Source organism: Pogoniulus pusillus, chromosome Z (assembly GCF_015220805.1).
Source record: "Pogoniulus pusillus isolate bPogPus1 chromosome Z, bPogPus1.pri, whole genome shotgun sequence".
In the NCBI taxonomy this organism is placed as follows: Eukaryota; Metazoa; Chordata; class Aves; order Piciformes; family Lybiidae; genus Pogoniulus; species Pogoniulus pusillus.
Window position 1 is genome coordinate 49,867,248 of NC_087309.1, and position 15,564 is coordinate 49,882,811.

The window sequence follows — 15,564 nt, forward strand, 5'->3', positions numbered from 1 at the left end:
ATTTAATTTTTTTGTAAGCTCACCAAAAATAAGTCACCTTTATCTCGGTTACTGTTTACATATGTATTACACTACTCTCAATACACTGCTACCTCCACCATAAGCATCTTTTCTATATTTACAATTGACATCTGTTGAGGGTTCTTTTTATTCTTGTACTGCAGTATTCTGTCTTTCTGTGATTTGATTGCTTTGTCTTTCTGTGCTAGTTTGAAGCAGGCTAGAATGTTTTGGTGAGAAAAAGTAGATTATAGGCTGTAAAAGGAAAACAATGGTGATGTCTACTTCCCTCAGAGTCTTGCTGAACAAGAAGAAAGTAAACATTAAATAACTCTCTCACTATTTTTTTGTCTGCATTCTTGGGCTGGGCTTTGACTGAGCTGCATCTCCCTAACCTCACCTGCCACTCGCCTTTGCTTCTTAACCTCTTGGCTGAACCTCTATTCTTCCTTAGGACTGGGGTAAGGTTGAGAGGGGCAGGTGGAAGGTGCAGGGGTGGTTGAGAGCCCCTCCTGGGGACTCAGGTTTCTGAGAGGGGAGTTGTGTACCTGTATCACCTTTTACCTTGTATATTTCTGTATATATCTGTATATACTGTAAATATCTGCATGTATATTGTGCTAGCTGTAAATAAATAGCTTCATTTATATTCCCAGAGCCGGCTGAGTCTAGTTGGGTACCTTCTAAAGTGTGGGGGGACGGGTAACACCCAAACCATCACATTTTCAATGGAGACAGTCCTCTGTTTTCCCCATGACATGGCTGTTTACGTTCTTGTTGGCATGTGTATTTGTAACAAAGTGAAGGTACAGAGGCAATGAAGCTTTCATTCAAAGCTGTTACCATCTTCTTGTGCTCTGCATCATGTTTAATCATTAAAATTTCTCCTGAGTATACTCAGTATTTCAGCAGTATTGCTTAGTGGGTCATGTATTAGGGACTGTGGACCATGGTGTGGGGTATGCTATCCTGAACTTTCAGTAGTTTCTTTGTTGTCTTTCGTGAATGTAACTGGAAATCAGTACTTTAAAATGTTATGTATATACAGCATAGAGTACTTAAGAGTTGATTCCTATTGTAATTCATCTAAAATCTTCTACTGCTAGTTATTTAAATGAAACAGTCAGGTAGCTCCAAAACAGTAAAACCTGTGTGAAGTTTCTGGTCGGAGAGTTTTCAGCTCTTAGATCCCATTCAGAAATTATGAACTCTGGTCTCGAACTCTGGTCTCTTCTGTGTTCAGCTGGCCTTGGACATTTGCAGAAATATGAATCTCACTGTCATAACATTTTACATAAAAATAAGGAAATATAGCAGTAGTCTTAAAGAAACTCTTGTGCATTTAAAGTAGCTAGGCAGTATATGAGGAAACTGTGTTGTTGGAAAACATTACAATATAAACATAGTTACCAAAAAAATCACTGTTTTGTTTCAACATATTCGGGGTAACCTGGTCTGGATTCTGTTCCCAGCTTGCATTGTGAAGATAAACACATCACTTTTGTGTGCCTCTCTTTCCATTCCTGCTCTCTCTTACTAAATGATCGTACCTGGTTTTGGGGGCAAGGTCTGTTTCTTACGTTTGTATGAATAATCTGTGAACCACAGTGTTAAATTTGGGTCTGAATTTCTTGCACAGTAATTTTCTTTAAACAGAATTTTGTTTAATGCGATACTGAACACAACTAGAAATGTACAAGTAGCCTTTGTGACTATGTTAACTTAGAGGGCTCATGTTTTCACAGGTTCCAGTAGCCAGAGCCAGCATTCTCTGGCTCATCGGTGAGTACTGTGAACGAGTTCCAAAGATCGCACCTGATGTTTTGAGAAAGACAGCCAAGAGCTTCACTAATGAGGATGACCTTGTAAAGCTGCAAATCTTAAATTTGGGTGCAAAACTCTATTTAACAAACTCAAAGCAGGTAATTTCAAACTCTTATTTAGAGTCACAGTAGCTTTTTTTTACAGTCTGTGTGTAACAGTGGTGATTTCTTTTATGTAAGTATCCAGAACTAGTCCATATTATCAAATGAAGAAAAGCTGAACATCGGTTGTTAAGAAATCCAACAGGGTAAATTTAACCATGAGTCTTTAAGTGTGTACCAGATGGTAAATATGAACATTGCAATGAGATCACTCTTTTTTCCTTATTTCTTTTTTTGAGAAATAGTGGACTTTTTAATCTGCCTAAATATAAAAGATTTCTAAACTCACAGAGTGTGTCAGATTGGAAGAGACCCTCAAAGGTTATCTTGTCCAACCACCCTGCGATGAGCAGCGACACCTCCACTGGATTAGGCTGTCCAGGTCCACATAAAATCTCATCTTGAACATCTCCAGGTACAGGGCCTCAACCACATCCCTGGGCAACATATTCCAATATTATACCACTCTCATTGTGAGAACTTCCTCTTTTATGTCCTTATGTCCAGCCTAAATCTATTTTGCTGCAGTTTCAAACCATTACTGCTCATTCTTTTGCTACAAGCTCTTCTAAACGGTTCTTCCCCAGGGTTCCCATAGCTCCCCTTGAGGTATTGAAATGTAGTCATAAGGTCTCCCCAGGGCTGCCTTTTCTCCGGGTTGAACAGCCCCAATTCTTTCAACCTTTCTTCACAGGATCCAGCCCTCTGATCATCTTTGTGGCCATCCTCTGGATCTGCTGCAGCAGGTCCATTTCTCTCTTGTGTTTGAGGCCCCACAGCTGGACACAGTACTCCAGTTAAGGTCTCATCAGAGCAGCAGAATCACCATTCTTGACCTGCTGGCCACACTTCTTTTAATGCATGTCAGGATGCGATTGGCCTTCAGGGCTGCAGTGCACTTTGTTGGTACATGTCCAGCTTCTCATCCAGCAGCACTGCCAAGTCCTTTTCTGCAGGGCTGCTCTCAATTTCATCACCCCCATCAAGGACTGTCCTGACCTAAGTGCAGGACCTTGCACTTTCTTATTGAACCTTGTGAGATTCTCAGCCCACTTCTCCATCCTGTCCGAGTTCCTCTGGATGGCATTCTGTACCTCAGTCTTATCAACCGCACCACTTAGCTTGGCATCATCTGCAAACTTGCTGAGAGTGCACTCAATCTCACTGTCCATATCATAGATGCAGATACTGAACAGCACTGGTTGCAATGCAGACCCTTGAGGGACACCATTTGTCAGCTGTCTCTGTCTGGACATTGAGCTGTTGATTACTACCTTTTCTATGCGGACATCCAACTACTTTCTTATCCACTGAACAGTCCACCCCTCAAATCCATGTGTCTCCAGTTTAGAGAGAAGGATGTTGCAGGGAATTGTATCAAAGGCTTTACAAAAGTCCAAATAGATGTAGTTACAAGTCTGTAGAAGGGCAATAGGCTGGTCAGGCAGGACTTGTCCTTGGTGAAGCCATGCTGTCTGTCTCAAATTACATCCCTGTCCTACATGTGCATTAGTATGTCATCTAGGAGAATATGTTCTATGATCTTCCCAGGCACAAAGGTGAGGCTGACAGTTTGGTAATTTCCAGAGTCTTCTTTTCTATCTTTTTTTAAAAATGGGGTCAATGTTTCCATTCCAAGCTCCAAGGACTTCACCTGACTGCCAGGACTTGTGTTCAGTTCTGGGCCCCCCAGTTTAGAGGGACATTGAGATGCTTGAGCATGTCCAGAGAAGGGCAATGAGGCTGGTGAGAGGCCTTGAGCACAAGCCCTATGAGGAGAGGCTGAGGGAGCTGGGATTGTTTACCCTGGAGAAGAGGAGGCTTAGGGGTGACCTTATTGCTGTCTACAGCTACCTGAGGGGAGGTTGTAGCCAGGAGAAGGTTGCTCTCTTCTCTCAGGTGGCCAGCACCAGAACGAGAGGACACAGCCTCAAGCTACACCAGGGGAGATTTAGGCTGGAGGTGAGGAGAAAGTTCTTCACTGAGAGAGTCATTGGACACTGGAATGGGCTGCCCAGGGATGTGGTGGAGTCACCGTCCCTGGAGCTGTTCAAGGCAGGAGTGGATGTGGCACTTGGTGCCATGGTCTAGCCTTGAGCTCTGTGGTAAAGGGTTGGACTTGATGATCTCAAGTCTCTTCCAACCTTGGTGATACTGTGATACTGTGACTTTTCAAATATTGTGGATAGTGGCCCTTTAACTACATCAGTGAATTCCTTCGGAACTCTGGGATGTATTTTATCATGTCACATAGGTTTATCTATGGTGAGATTCCTTGGGTGGTCCTGAAATTGATCTTCCTTTACTTGTCTGTAGTTCATGGTCCTTTAGCTCAGGAGGGAGACAGAGCAAGACTGTCAATGAATACTCAGGCAGAAACATTACTGAGTACCTCAGCCTTCCCATATCTGTTGACACTAGGTCTCCATTTTCGCTTCTCAGAGGGGAAGTACTTTCTTTACCCTTTCTTTGGTTAGCATACTTGCAGAAGCCCTTTTTATTCTTTGTGTCCCTTGCCAAGACTAGCCATACCTTGACATTCCTGACCTTATTCCTACACAGCTCTGTTAGGATAGGAGATTTTTGTCAGTCATTGGCTGTTTTCTGGGTCTAAGACAAAAATTTTCAAGGGAATACTGTCCATTTAAACAAGGAGCTGCTTGGGTTATTTTTTAAGGATATCTAAGAGGACATGCCAACAAAAGGCTTCATTAGGTCTTTCCATCAGTACTCAACATAAAGAGAGTAACTACTTTCAGCTTTTAATCCAAATTACTACTGTAAAAATTGTAAAATCAAATAGAAGAAATTCATTGCGTATACACTTTGCTGCCAGACTTTTTTTGTTTTACAACAGCTTAGACAACCCAGAATCTTGTTCCTCTGTAACTGCAGTGTTGTCTTGTTCCCTGATAGCTATATCCAGCTGCAGATTTGATCTGCTGGAGGCTATTCTGTAGGGCATGTGGGAGATGAGCTGTCTTGCCATGCATTCATATAAGAATGTATGCTAGTCCTTTGCTTATACAATCTAAAATGGGGCAGTAACAAAACATGACTTCTTTCTATCAGTGCTCATCTTAATGAATCTGAGCTAAGGAAAGGTTGGTTTGATTATTTTAACCATATATTTTTGGCCCATTGCATAGTAATTACTAATTTCCCCTATAATTCTTCTCATTTTACACTAATCTTTCCATACTGTATTTGGCCAAAAATCATTGTCTACAGAGAAATGGTGATTTCTTTGATGTTCTTTCTCCAGTTTCATGTCTTAATATATTTTGAACAGTTGTCATAAGTGTTGCATATCCCTTTATTCAGATATAGGAATGATGCTAAAGCAGAAGACACTGTCTTTTAAGATGCTTACTAAATTCTTCATTTCAGCAAAGGGCTTTTTCCTCTTGTAGCTTGTGGAAAAATAAGTTGTGTTCTCAAATGTTCAAGCTATACATACATAAAATTTTAACACATCTGAAGTTTTCAGGTCCTTCCAATGTACATTATGATAGTTTTGATTTTAGGAGGTGTCAACACTTTGTTTATCTACATCCTTATTCCCCTGAGTAACTCTCTTTTGTTCACTCAGTATTAAAACATTTCTTTCTGGAATTACTTCTATTTCAGACATTTTTTCAGTCTAACTTTTCAAACCTGAAGGCAAATCTTGTGTATTTGACTGCTTAGTTGTCAGTCTGTGCTTCTTTCCTCATCCTGAGTTAGGGGCTGGAATAGGTGATAGGAATAGGTTTCTTCTAAACAGATGTATTCTGTGATCCTCATTTCCCCTACCCCCCACCCCATATCCTATCCTATCCCACTACATAATACTTTTATGAATCCTTAAGTTGTGAAAATATCAATGATAAAATGTCACTTTATTGAAATGCAGTGGTAGGATAACCAGGAGACACTCAACACAGACCAAACAAATGAAAAGAACTCTTTCCTCAGGTGAGGGGAAAGTGGGTAAAATTCATCTGTTACCTTATGGTCAGAGAACAGCATGAAGTTTGAGAAGAAGTAAGACTAGGTTTTCCTCCTTCCTTTTTGCAAATCTATTTTATTTGTTGACAATTTCCTTAGACATCTGTTCAAACAATCAGTGCAGCAAAATGCTTTTTAAGGTTTGTGATTTCTTAAAAGAATTTTCATTATCCTTTAAATCTTCTAATCACTCTGTGAACTTTCAAAGGCTGTTTATAATTTAAGAAATAGTTTTGGTTTCAATCCCATCTGAATAAATACGTAGTAAGAATAGACTGTCCTCTGGTTGGTAAACTTATTTCCTTTATTCATCACTTGGGGACATAAAAATTCCTCATAAATCGAGATCATATGAGAGAGTTAGGCAGAAAATGTCATCTAATTGTCTTAACTGTTTCTTGCATATAGCAGGAAGAATAAAGAAATTTTGATGGGTTCCTATTGTGTAACACAGTAGAGGTCCCACCAGAAAAAGTCCTGAGTAGTCATAGTGTGTGCCTAGCTGTGTCAAATGTGATTTAGTACAATAGCTTTATCTCATGTATCTAAAGAATAAAGATACTGCAAGCTAATGATACCAAAGAGTGGACAAATAGCTGTTCTCTTCCACAGCAAAATCTCATCTATTCATACTTGCTATAACACTACCAAAATGTTAATTGCTGCAACTATTAGGTAGGTATTAAATTCTTAAATGGAACTATTGCTGCTATAAAATTCTGGTAGCATTGCTGACTGGTAATGTAAGATACACTTTTTATAATGGCCAAACCAAAATGTACAAAGAATGCTAATAGACTGTAACAATGTTGGGAATAAAGGAATTTATATGCCTCTGTAATGAGCATGTCTAGATAAAAGATGATGTTGACATATGATAATGTATTACATCATATATCAGAATACTTTGTCTTACTGTTCTATGAAGCAGTCATGGTGTGCAGATTCTGTCATCTTTCGCTTTCAGTTTCTCACAGATATTCTTTTGTTGGAAAAACTTGTGTGTATTCATTAGTTGGTTTTGTTTGTTTTGGTTTGCTTGTTTTGTTTGAGTTTGTTTGTTTTCAATTAAAATTAATTGTTTCTATTACTTACCTCCATGTAGTAAAGCTTCACTACTTGTTTGGGTCCTTCGCTGTAAGAGAAGAAAATGAACAATTCTTGCTTTCTGTATTTGTGAAAACTATTTATACTATATGTGATGTTTTCAAGGAGACTTCCTGGACATAGGAAAGATTCTTCCATATAATTCTGTTTTGTCTTGATCTGTATTGGACAATATGGAAATAAGTTTTAGGGAGGAGGAAGGGGAGGAAGAAAAGGGAAAATACCATGGAGGAAATGATCCCATTAAAGAAAATGCAGTCTTTCAAAATCAACTCTATCTAATTCCATCAGCACTCACTCAAAAAAGTGCCCTTAGGTTCACAAGGAAAGACCACTCTGTTTTATGATCCGTTCTGCTTAGCTTTCTGCTGTGGCAGCAAGGAGTCCTATTTTGTTATACAGAAAAGAAGTGATGACAAAGGCTGCAGGAAGCATTCCTCATTTAGTTTAATTCATACTACCTGCAAATCCTCCCTTCTAATTCCATTTAGGCCAAACAGCTTAAATCCTGCATGAGTGAAGATTACATATGTTCTGTCTGATGCAATAGTTTAAAATGTTATACCTTCATGTAGAAATAGCTGCCAATAAGCTGTGAAATGCATGTGGGAAAATTTTACCTTTCCCAGAGCTAATAAAGTACTTTTGAATAAAAGAATATCTTTTCACAGAACCATCCTTGGGAGTCAGAGGGAAAAAAATGAAAAATATTTTGCTGAAAGATATTTTGTAATTATGCTTTTATTGTTAATCTAATGTAATATGACTATTTTCTTCAACTATTTGGGACAACAGGGTGTTTTGTGAAATGCTTGCATAAACTGCATTTTATGTAATTAAATTTAAAGCATATTTTTGTTGTTTATTCATCTTTTACTTGCAGATGTTAATGGTCTAAAAAAAAAAAAAATTTACATCCCTAGATAAATAACCAGCTTGCAGCCTCACAGTGGAAATTATTAAACTGAACTTTGTGCAGAAAATTGCAAGTGACAAAGTTGACTGTTTGGAGTTTTTTTAAAGTGTTTTTCCACTCACATGATTGAAACTCTTGTGGTTATAACAAATGCATAATAAACAAGATGTAGAAGATTGTTACTAAAATGAATCCCTCTTGACAGTACATTTTTAAACTGTGTTGTTAATTCATCTGATATAAAATACTAAAAATTTACTTCCTTGTTGTGGTATATTATCTTTGCTTTTTCTTGGTTGCTTGTGTGTAAACGAAGTCCCATGCTTCTGTCTAACATGTACAAGTCTGTTCAGTCTGTTATTTTTGAAATATTGAGAAAGTCTCCCTACTTTTCCTCCCCCTTTTTTTTCCTCCCCCTTTTTTTCCCCTCCCCTTTTTTTCTCCCCTTTTTTTTTCTCCCCTTTTTTTGTCCTCCCCTTTTTTTTCTCCCCTTTTTTTTGCCTCCCCTTTTTTTCCCCCCCCTTTTTTTCCCCTCCCCTTTTTTTTCCTCCCCTTTTTTTTCTCCCCCTTTTCTTTCCTCCCCCTTTTTTCCCTCCCCTTTTTTTCCCTCCCCTTTTTTTCCCTCCCCTTTTTTTCCCTCCCCTTTTTTTTTCTCCCCTTTTTTTTCTCCCCTTTTTTTTCTCCCCCTTTTTTTGCCTCCCCTTTTTTTTCTCCCCTTTTTTCCCCTTCCCTTTTCTTCCCTCCCTTTTTCCCTCTCAGTATCTCCCCTTTTTTTTCTCCCCTTCTTTCTTCCCCCTTTTTCCTCTCCCTCATTTTTCCTCTCCCTCATTTTTCCTCTCCCTCTTTTTTCCTCTCCCTCTTTTTTCCTCTCCCTCTTTTTTCCTCTCCCTCTTTTTTCCTCTCCCTCTTTTTTCCTCTCCCTCTTTTTTCCTCTCCCTCTTTTTTCCTCTCCCTCTTTTTTCCTCTCCCTCTTTTTTCCTCTCCCTTTTTTCCTCTCTCTCTTTTTTTGTCTCTCCCTCTTTTTTTGTCTCTCCCTCTTTTTTTGTCTCTCCCTCTTTTTTTGTCTCTCCTTCTTTTTTCCTCTCCCTCTTTTTTCCTCTCCCTCTTTTTTCCTCTCCCTCTTTTTGTCTCTCCCTCTTTTTTTGTCTCTCCCTCTTTTTTGTCTCTCCCTCTTTTTTTGTCTCTCCCTCTTTTTTTGTCTCTCCCTCTTTTTTTGTCTCTCCCTCTCTTCTATCTCTCTCTTTTTGTCTGTCCCTCTTTTCTGTCTCTCTCTTTTCTCTCTCCCACTTTTTTTTATACCTAATTATTTTTTATTTTTGTTTGTTTAAAAAATTTAACTGACGACTGACGTGTTAGAATTATTTAATACATGTTAATACTCTCAGACATCAAATTAGGAAGTGCTATTATTCTGTAAAAAGCCGTGATAATATAAGTTGCTCTCTTACGTAAATAAATAAATGACCGATATTACTGGAAGCTTTAAGCTTCAAGAAAAAAATGGAAGAAGTCTTTTATCCTGGTTTTTAGAGGGCATCAGCAGCTTGCTTTTATGAAAAAGTAACAGCTAAATGCACTGCAAATAATTTGCAGTAATCCAGTTCAGTGATTCATGTGTCTGCTTTAATGGGTCATAATTCAGTATAAAGTAACTGAGTGCAGTCAGAGTGCAGACACTGCTTATGCCAGGGACAGTATCTCTTCATAAAACACACCTCAGCAGAAGCAGTTTGCCAGCCCCCTAATACCCTCTGATGTTTTGATGTCCTGCATATTTTTCCGATTAAGTTTTGAGTGCCATGTTTTTAGTTGTATTTCCACATTCATTATCCTCACGTAGACCCTTCAGCGGGTTTGCCATATATGATTATTTTTTTAATGATGCCTTTCTTTCCACTTCAGCAGTTTAATAATCTAGCACATGGCTGCTTCTCAGTACTCAGCATTCACCTCCCCAGTACAGAAGAGGACATGTGCTTTGGCTGCAGAATTCCATTTGCAGCTTTAGAAATGCATATTCCCTGTGGAACAACATTTGTTTGACATAACCATTCATTTTTATTACCTCTTTAAATATGTTTATCCAGAGTTATCAATAATCATAAATAACCTGTATTCTGTTCTTGTCCTGTTTTTTCCACAGACAAAATTGCTTACCCAGTACGTATTAAATCTCGGCAAGTATGATCAAAGCTACGACATCAGAGATCGTACAAGATTTATTAGGCAGCTTATTGTTCCGAATGAGAAGAGTGGAGCTTTAAGCAAATATGCCAAAAAAATATTTCTGGCACAGAAGCCTGCCCCATTGCTTGAGTCTCCTTTTAAAGGTACAACTGCTAAAATAATTTGGGAAACGTTCACTGTGTGAAGGAATGTGGCAGCCTCTTCTGTTTCCACATATACTCACGAATTGTGTCACTTAGCAAACACAAACGATTAATATGCGTGGGTACTCGGTCTGCTTACTTGCTTTTTGGCAAGCAGGGTTTACATGATGCAAACATGGTGCGTTTCTCTGATGATAAACCCTGACAAACTGATCCCCATTTCTATTCGTGCGGATTTTGTATTTTATTCAAATACTAGAAGGTGTGTCTTTTGACAAAAAGCTATTCTTCCATTTAGAAAAAATAGGTTTAAGCTTTTCTCTTTGCCCCTGGGCTTGAATAAAAGATTCATAATGTGATACTTTATGCAACTGTAATAAATTGCATTTCAGTAGATTAGATTTTCTCCAAAATCATAACTTAACCTGTGCTTTCTCTATTTTAACAAGTAGGAAGCGCTGCGTCTTGTCAAATTAAAATATTATCAGGTTATCTTAATTAAAAATGCTTTGTTATTGTGGTGATTTAAAATTTTAATTTTCATACTTACTTCGTTCCAGTTTTGAAGCTCTAAAATGAGCTCCACTTTGAAGAAAAACTATTAAAATTCTGGATGTGTTTGTGCCAAGACATGTATATGGATTGTTTAACTGTGCTGTCATTCTTAATATTCACAGTAAAGTAATTTTTAGAGAAGCTACATTTCAGAGCAACACCTCTAAACACACTGACTGATTAGCTTTTTTATTGACCATTATGGGGGAGATTATTGTAATCTATGGACTGAAATCAGTTTTTTGACCTATGAAGAGCTTCCTAGTTTATATTTATTCCATGACATTTGAGGTAATATAATGGCAATTACCTTTAGCCCTGATTAAGATTGCTCTTTGTGGTAGAGCTCATGGTGTTCGTGTATTTCTCCCCTCCCTCCTTTTTTTTAATAGATCGGGATCATTTCCAGCTTGGCACCTTGTCTCACACACTGAATAGTCGAGCTACTGGCTACTTGGAGCTGTCTGACTGGCCAGAGGTGGCACCTGACCCCTCCGTCCGAAATGTCGATGTAGCTGAGTCGGTATGTCAGCATCATTAAAAGTAACTTTGCTGAAGGTGCTCGTTAATGTAGAATATTAGCCTAAAATAAAAGTATTTAAATCCTATCTGTTCATTGTACTGGAAAATGCTGATGCATGTGAACATCTGTGTGGCTTATTTTAGCTTGGAAACAACATTTGGAGATCTGCTCAATGCTTGCTTTTTTCAGTGAGGGGAGTGAACCAACTCTAGGCCACTTTTGCTTAGCTCGTAGATTAAATGGGCTTTTTCTCCTCTGTCTTGCCTTTGATTTCATACCTCTTATATTCCACTGTGCTGCAGTATGTCGGTTGCTATTAATGGCAAGTTTAGCCAGACTACCAAAGCAGGAGATGGGCGTAGTTTTGTTCATGCACAATTCCTAGTCTAAACAGAAAAAAACAGGTAATATATACAGAAAGCAGAGCCAGGGCAAAAAAAATATGCGTATGTGCTGAAGTGTGAAGCTAGGAAGAGAGCAGGGTTTAAATTTCAGGTCATCTGGAGTGAATCTGGGAAGTTAGGAAAATATCATCTGTTGGTGCATAGTTATTTATTGATGTTACAGGGCTGGTCTGCTACTACCAATAGCTTTTTGGGGCTGGACTGTAAACAGAGTCAGAGGTGTGTTCTGGTACTTGAGTTGCAGTTTAGGTGTTGGGTACCAGCATCCTACTAAACGTCAGTGAAAACTATTGAACAGTAACAGAAATAGAAGTGTACTAGAATATAATGTGCTAATGTTCCTCCCAAGGGTATGTCATTGTAACAGGTATATCCAGAAGAGCACGTGGTCCTTGTCATTAGCCAGCTTCTATAGTAAATTGCACGTGAATTAACTTGCATGTAAGATGTTAGGCATAGAATGAGTAAAGAAAATTCTCAAGAATAAGTACAGCTTGTAGAGTGCAGTGAACAACGTGGTAAAACAACCATTTCTCTTTAGTGCTTTAATGTTACTTGTCTACCTTCTTACATACATTTCAGGAGAAGAGGTATTTGTGTACAAACTTCTGAAAGCTTTTACGGCAAGATTCTCAAAGCAATCAGTTTAAGTTTTATAAATTCTAGGATTAGCATGGAAGAATGTAACAGGTCCCTGTGTTCATAAAACCAAGAAGTATTGCAGAAAGTCAGTCAAATAGACTAACATCCACCTGCAGCATATGAATAACATCTCTGTTCTGTCATCCAAATCTCAAAACAAACATGTAAATTCTTTCCCCTTGTTTTTTTTTTGTTTGGGGTTGGGGTTTTTTGGGGTTTTTTTGAGTCTCATTGTCATTACTTTGTGATTCCTATAATACTGCGTGTACCCTCGCAAAATATGTGAGTGAAGCTGAGTTGCTAAGCTGCAATGCACAATTAAATTTTCATTTATGTCTAAAAGAATATTGGCTTTTAAAAGACTAGTTGCTGGGTGGAGCGTTGTAAAGCTTTAGCAGCTTTCAATGTTTAATAGGAAGCCAATGTGTCTCCGGAGCTGTACACCATTGCAGGTCACTGTTAGAGCTCTTGCAAAAGTTAGTCTTACTCCAGATCAGAGCGACCACTGGGGCAGACCTGTAAGCACCAGTTGTTATAGTTGTCTGCCCAGTATTTTTCCTGGTCTGAATTTTTATTTTGCTTTTCTGATAGTACAAGACAATATAGAAAGAAAATAAGTTTGACTAAAGTACTGCTGTGTTCTGGTATTCTCTTGGTGATGAGAATGACTTTTATTTGGAGAATTTCAAGGAACTGCAATCTAATTCTTCTGTGGCTGTTGAAAGTTCAGTTACCTGATGAGTCTAAATCTGTTTTCCCCTTAAAACTTGGGGTGACTAGCCATATTTACCCTTCAGTAAATATGCTAAACTAGATCTGCTAAACTCAAGTGAATCAAGAGATGAAACTCTCAGACTTCAAGGTCTTTTGGCATAGAAATTTGTTTGTAGTTACTAATGCTTTTAATCTGCCTTATTAGATATTTTTCTAAACTCCTACAGATATATTGCACCTTTTTAAGGTACATACAAAACTTATAGTTGTCATAATTGTGTAAAGAAGAGTTTAATATTTTTTCTTTACTTAATATTAGTATTGCAAGCATTTTTCTTTGCTGCATTGTGTGTATATTTTTTCATTGGTGCCTGTAAAAGTTAACAAGTTGAAATTTATTTACAGGCAAAGGAATGGACTGGAATTCTAGGTAAGATGAAAAAAGAGAAAACTGAGAAGTTCTACTCTGAATCTGAAGAGGAGGAAGATGAGTCTGCCAGCACCAGTGCATCAGGCAGGTGTTTGCAAAGGATCTTCCGTCTGTGCTGCAATGTTATCTTCAGAACTGATAACTATATAGAAATAATTGGGAAAAAAAATGAAAGCCAGAGATAGGTATAAAATCAGGAAAACAGGGAAGAAATTTTACATTCACTGTGGCTGGGCAATAACTATTAATTTTTCAAATACAGCATTTGTGTTCATTGAATGAGCTGAACTTCGTTTTGTTTCCTATTGAAAAAAAGCTGGCACACTATTTCCATCCTGCTTTTTTGTCTAGGAATAGCAGTGAATTTGCAACTCTGACTGAAACTAAAGGCACCTAACTTTTTTTCATTACGAGTGCCCATGTGGTTCATTGTTGAGAGCTGTTAGGTCTTGAATCTTGTTTTAAATTCATTGTTGATGAATTGCTGTTTTAATAGCATGTAATGCTGTGTTGATATATCACCTAACTGATTAACTGTAGTCTTTCATGGGGTTTATTCAGTAAATTGTTACAGTATTGCTTTCAAGTTCCACATGACTTTTATTTTAATGGAGGTGATGATGGAGAAGACAACAGACAGATGCCTATCAATTTCAGTGAGCAAAGGTTCTTTTGACCAGTCTCCACTTAATGCAAGATAGGCAGCTATCCAAGGCAGTCATTTCAGTAGATGTTAATATAGTTTAGATGTAGTGAAGAACATTGTTCTTTCAGGTCCAGACCTTTAGCACAAAAATTGTTCAGAATTAGAGACTTAAAAGCATTGTCAGCATCTAGATGAATGGAAGACATACACCTTAAAATCTGAATCTGGAATTTCTTCACTCTTGTTCCTAAACTAAGGAAATATGCAGAACTGCTTACAGATTGTATCATAGAAATAAAAGTTCTCTAAAGGAAGAAAATAATGCATTCATTTCAGATATTTGAGTATTTGATAACTATATGTTTAATTAGGGGATGCATAATTCATTTGTGATTCCAGTGACCACCACTACCAGTATTCAAAAATACAGAATTATAGAATCAACCAGGTTAATAATTAAGCAATTGGTTGAAAAGACAATTTTAAAGGTAAAGTGAATGTAGAGATTTGAGAATGTGAGGTCATCTCCAGTTTCAGATGAGGTTATGTATTTTGAAGGATTCACATGCAGTTGATTTATTACTGGGATTTGTAATTTGCTAAAACCAAAAACTATAGGGTGAAGAGGACAGTCTTTAACCAACACATTTTTTTCTAGCACTAGAAGAAGGCAATTCTCTTGCATGCTTTTAATGTAGGATTAATAATGCTGAAGTTTGTGACTGGATCTTAAAATACTAAAACTTTTGTTTTATTGAAAAAAAAAAATCAGAATCCTAAGATACTAGTTATGTGGAAAATAGTTGCAAGACTTGTTTTTATTTCAGAGAGTGAGTCTAGCAGTGAAAGTGAGAAGGAAGATAAGGAGGAAGGCAAGAGTGATGAGAGTAGTGGGAGTTCCTCTTCCACAGAAGAATCAAGTGACAGTGAATCAGATAACAAAGAAAGTACTACAAAGAAAACACGTAGAGCTGCTGCTGAAAGGTAGATATACATTTGTATCATTTTAATTTTTAATCATACTAGGTGTTAAAGCAATCTTCCAGCAAGCAGTCAGCCAAGCTTTTAGTTAGGCTTTTCTGGGGGGGCTTTTCTGGCCAGAGAATGATATCTGCTCTTTCAGTGTATGCAAGTGTTATTCAATGTATGAACTGAGTTTGCATTTCCATTAATCAGGCTACTTTTGTGTTTGGAATTAATTTCTGACTTCACTAAAATCTTGGGTGGCTTTTTGAAAATTGATGTAACCTTGGGAGGCTGAATAAGTGATCAAACAGTTGTGTGAAACACTTAATTACCTTTTGCAGCAATTTTGCTGAGAGCTAAAATTAAGTCCTTCAACGCTTTGCCATTATGTAACTAAGACAATTGATTTTTCTAAA

At 37.7% G+C, this 15,564-nt stretch overlaps 1 protein-coding gene across 2 annotated transcripts in view; it reads left to right on the top strand.

Annotated features, from left to right (window-relative positions):
* AP3B1 (adaptor related protein complex 3 subunit beta 1) overlaps positions 1–15,564 on the top strand; it is a 179,346-nt gene that overhangs the window by 91,237 nt on the left and 72,545 nt on the right. For both annotated transcript variants that reach the window (XM_064176486.1, XM_064176485.1), the window contains exons 15-19: positions 1,746–1,922; positions 10,082–10,268; positions 11,216–11,346; positions 13,512–13,620; positions 15,010–15,166. In XM_064176486.1, the coding sequence (XP_064032556.1) occupies positions 1,746–1,922; positions 10,082–10,268; positions 11,216–11,346; positions 13,512–13,620; positions 15,010–15,166 (761 nt within the window). The remainder of the gene's footprint in view (positions 1–1,745; positions 1,923–10,081; positions 10,269–11,215; positions 11,347–13,511; positions 13,621–15,009; positions 15,167–15,564) is intronic.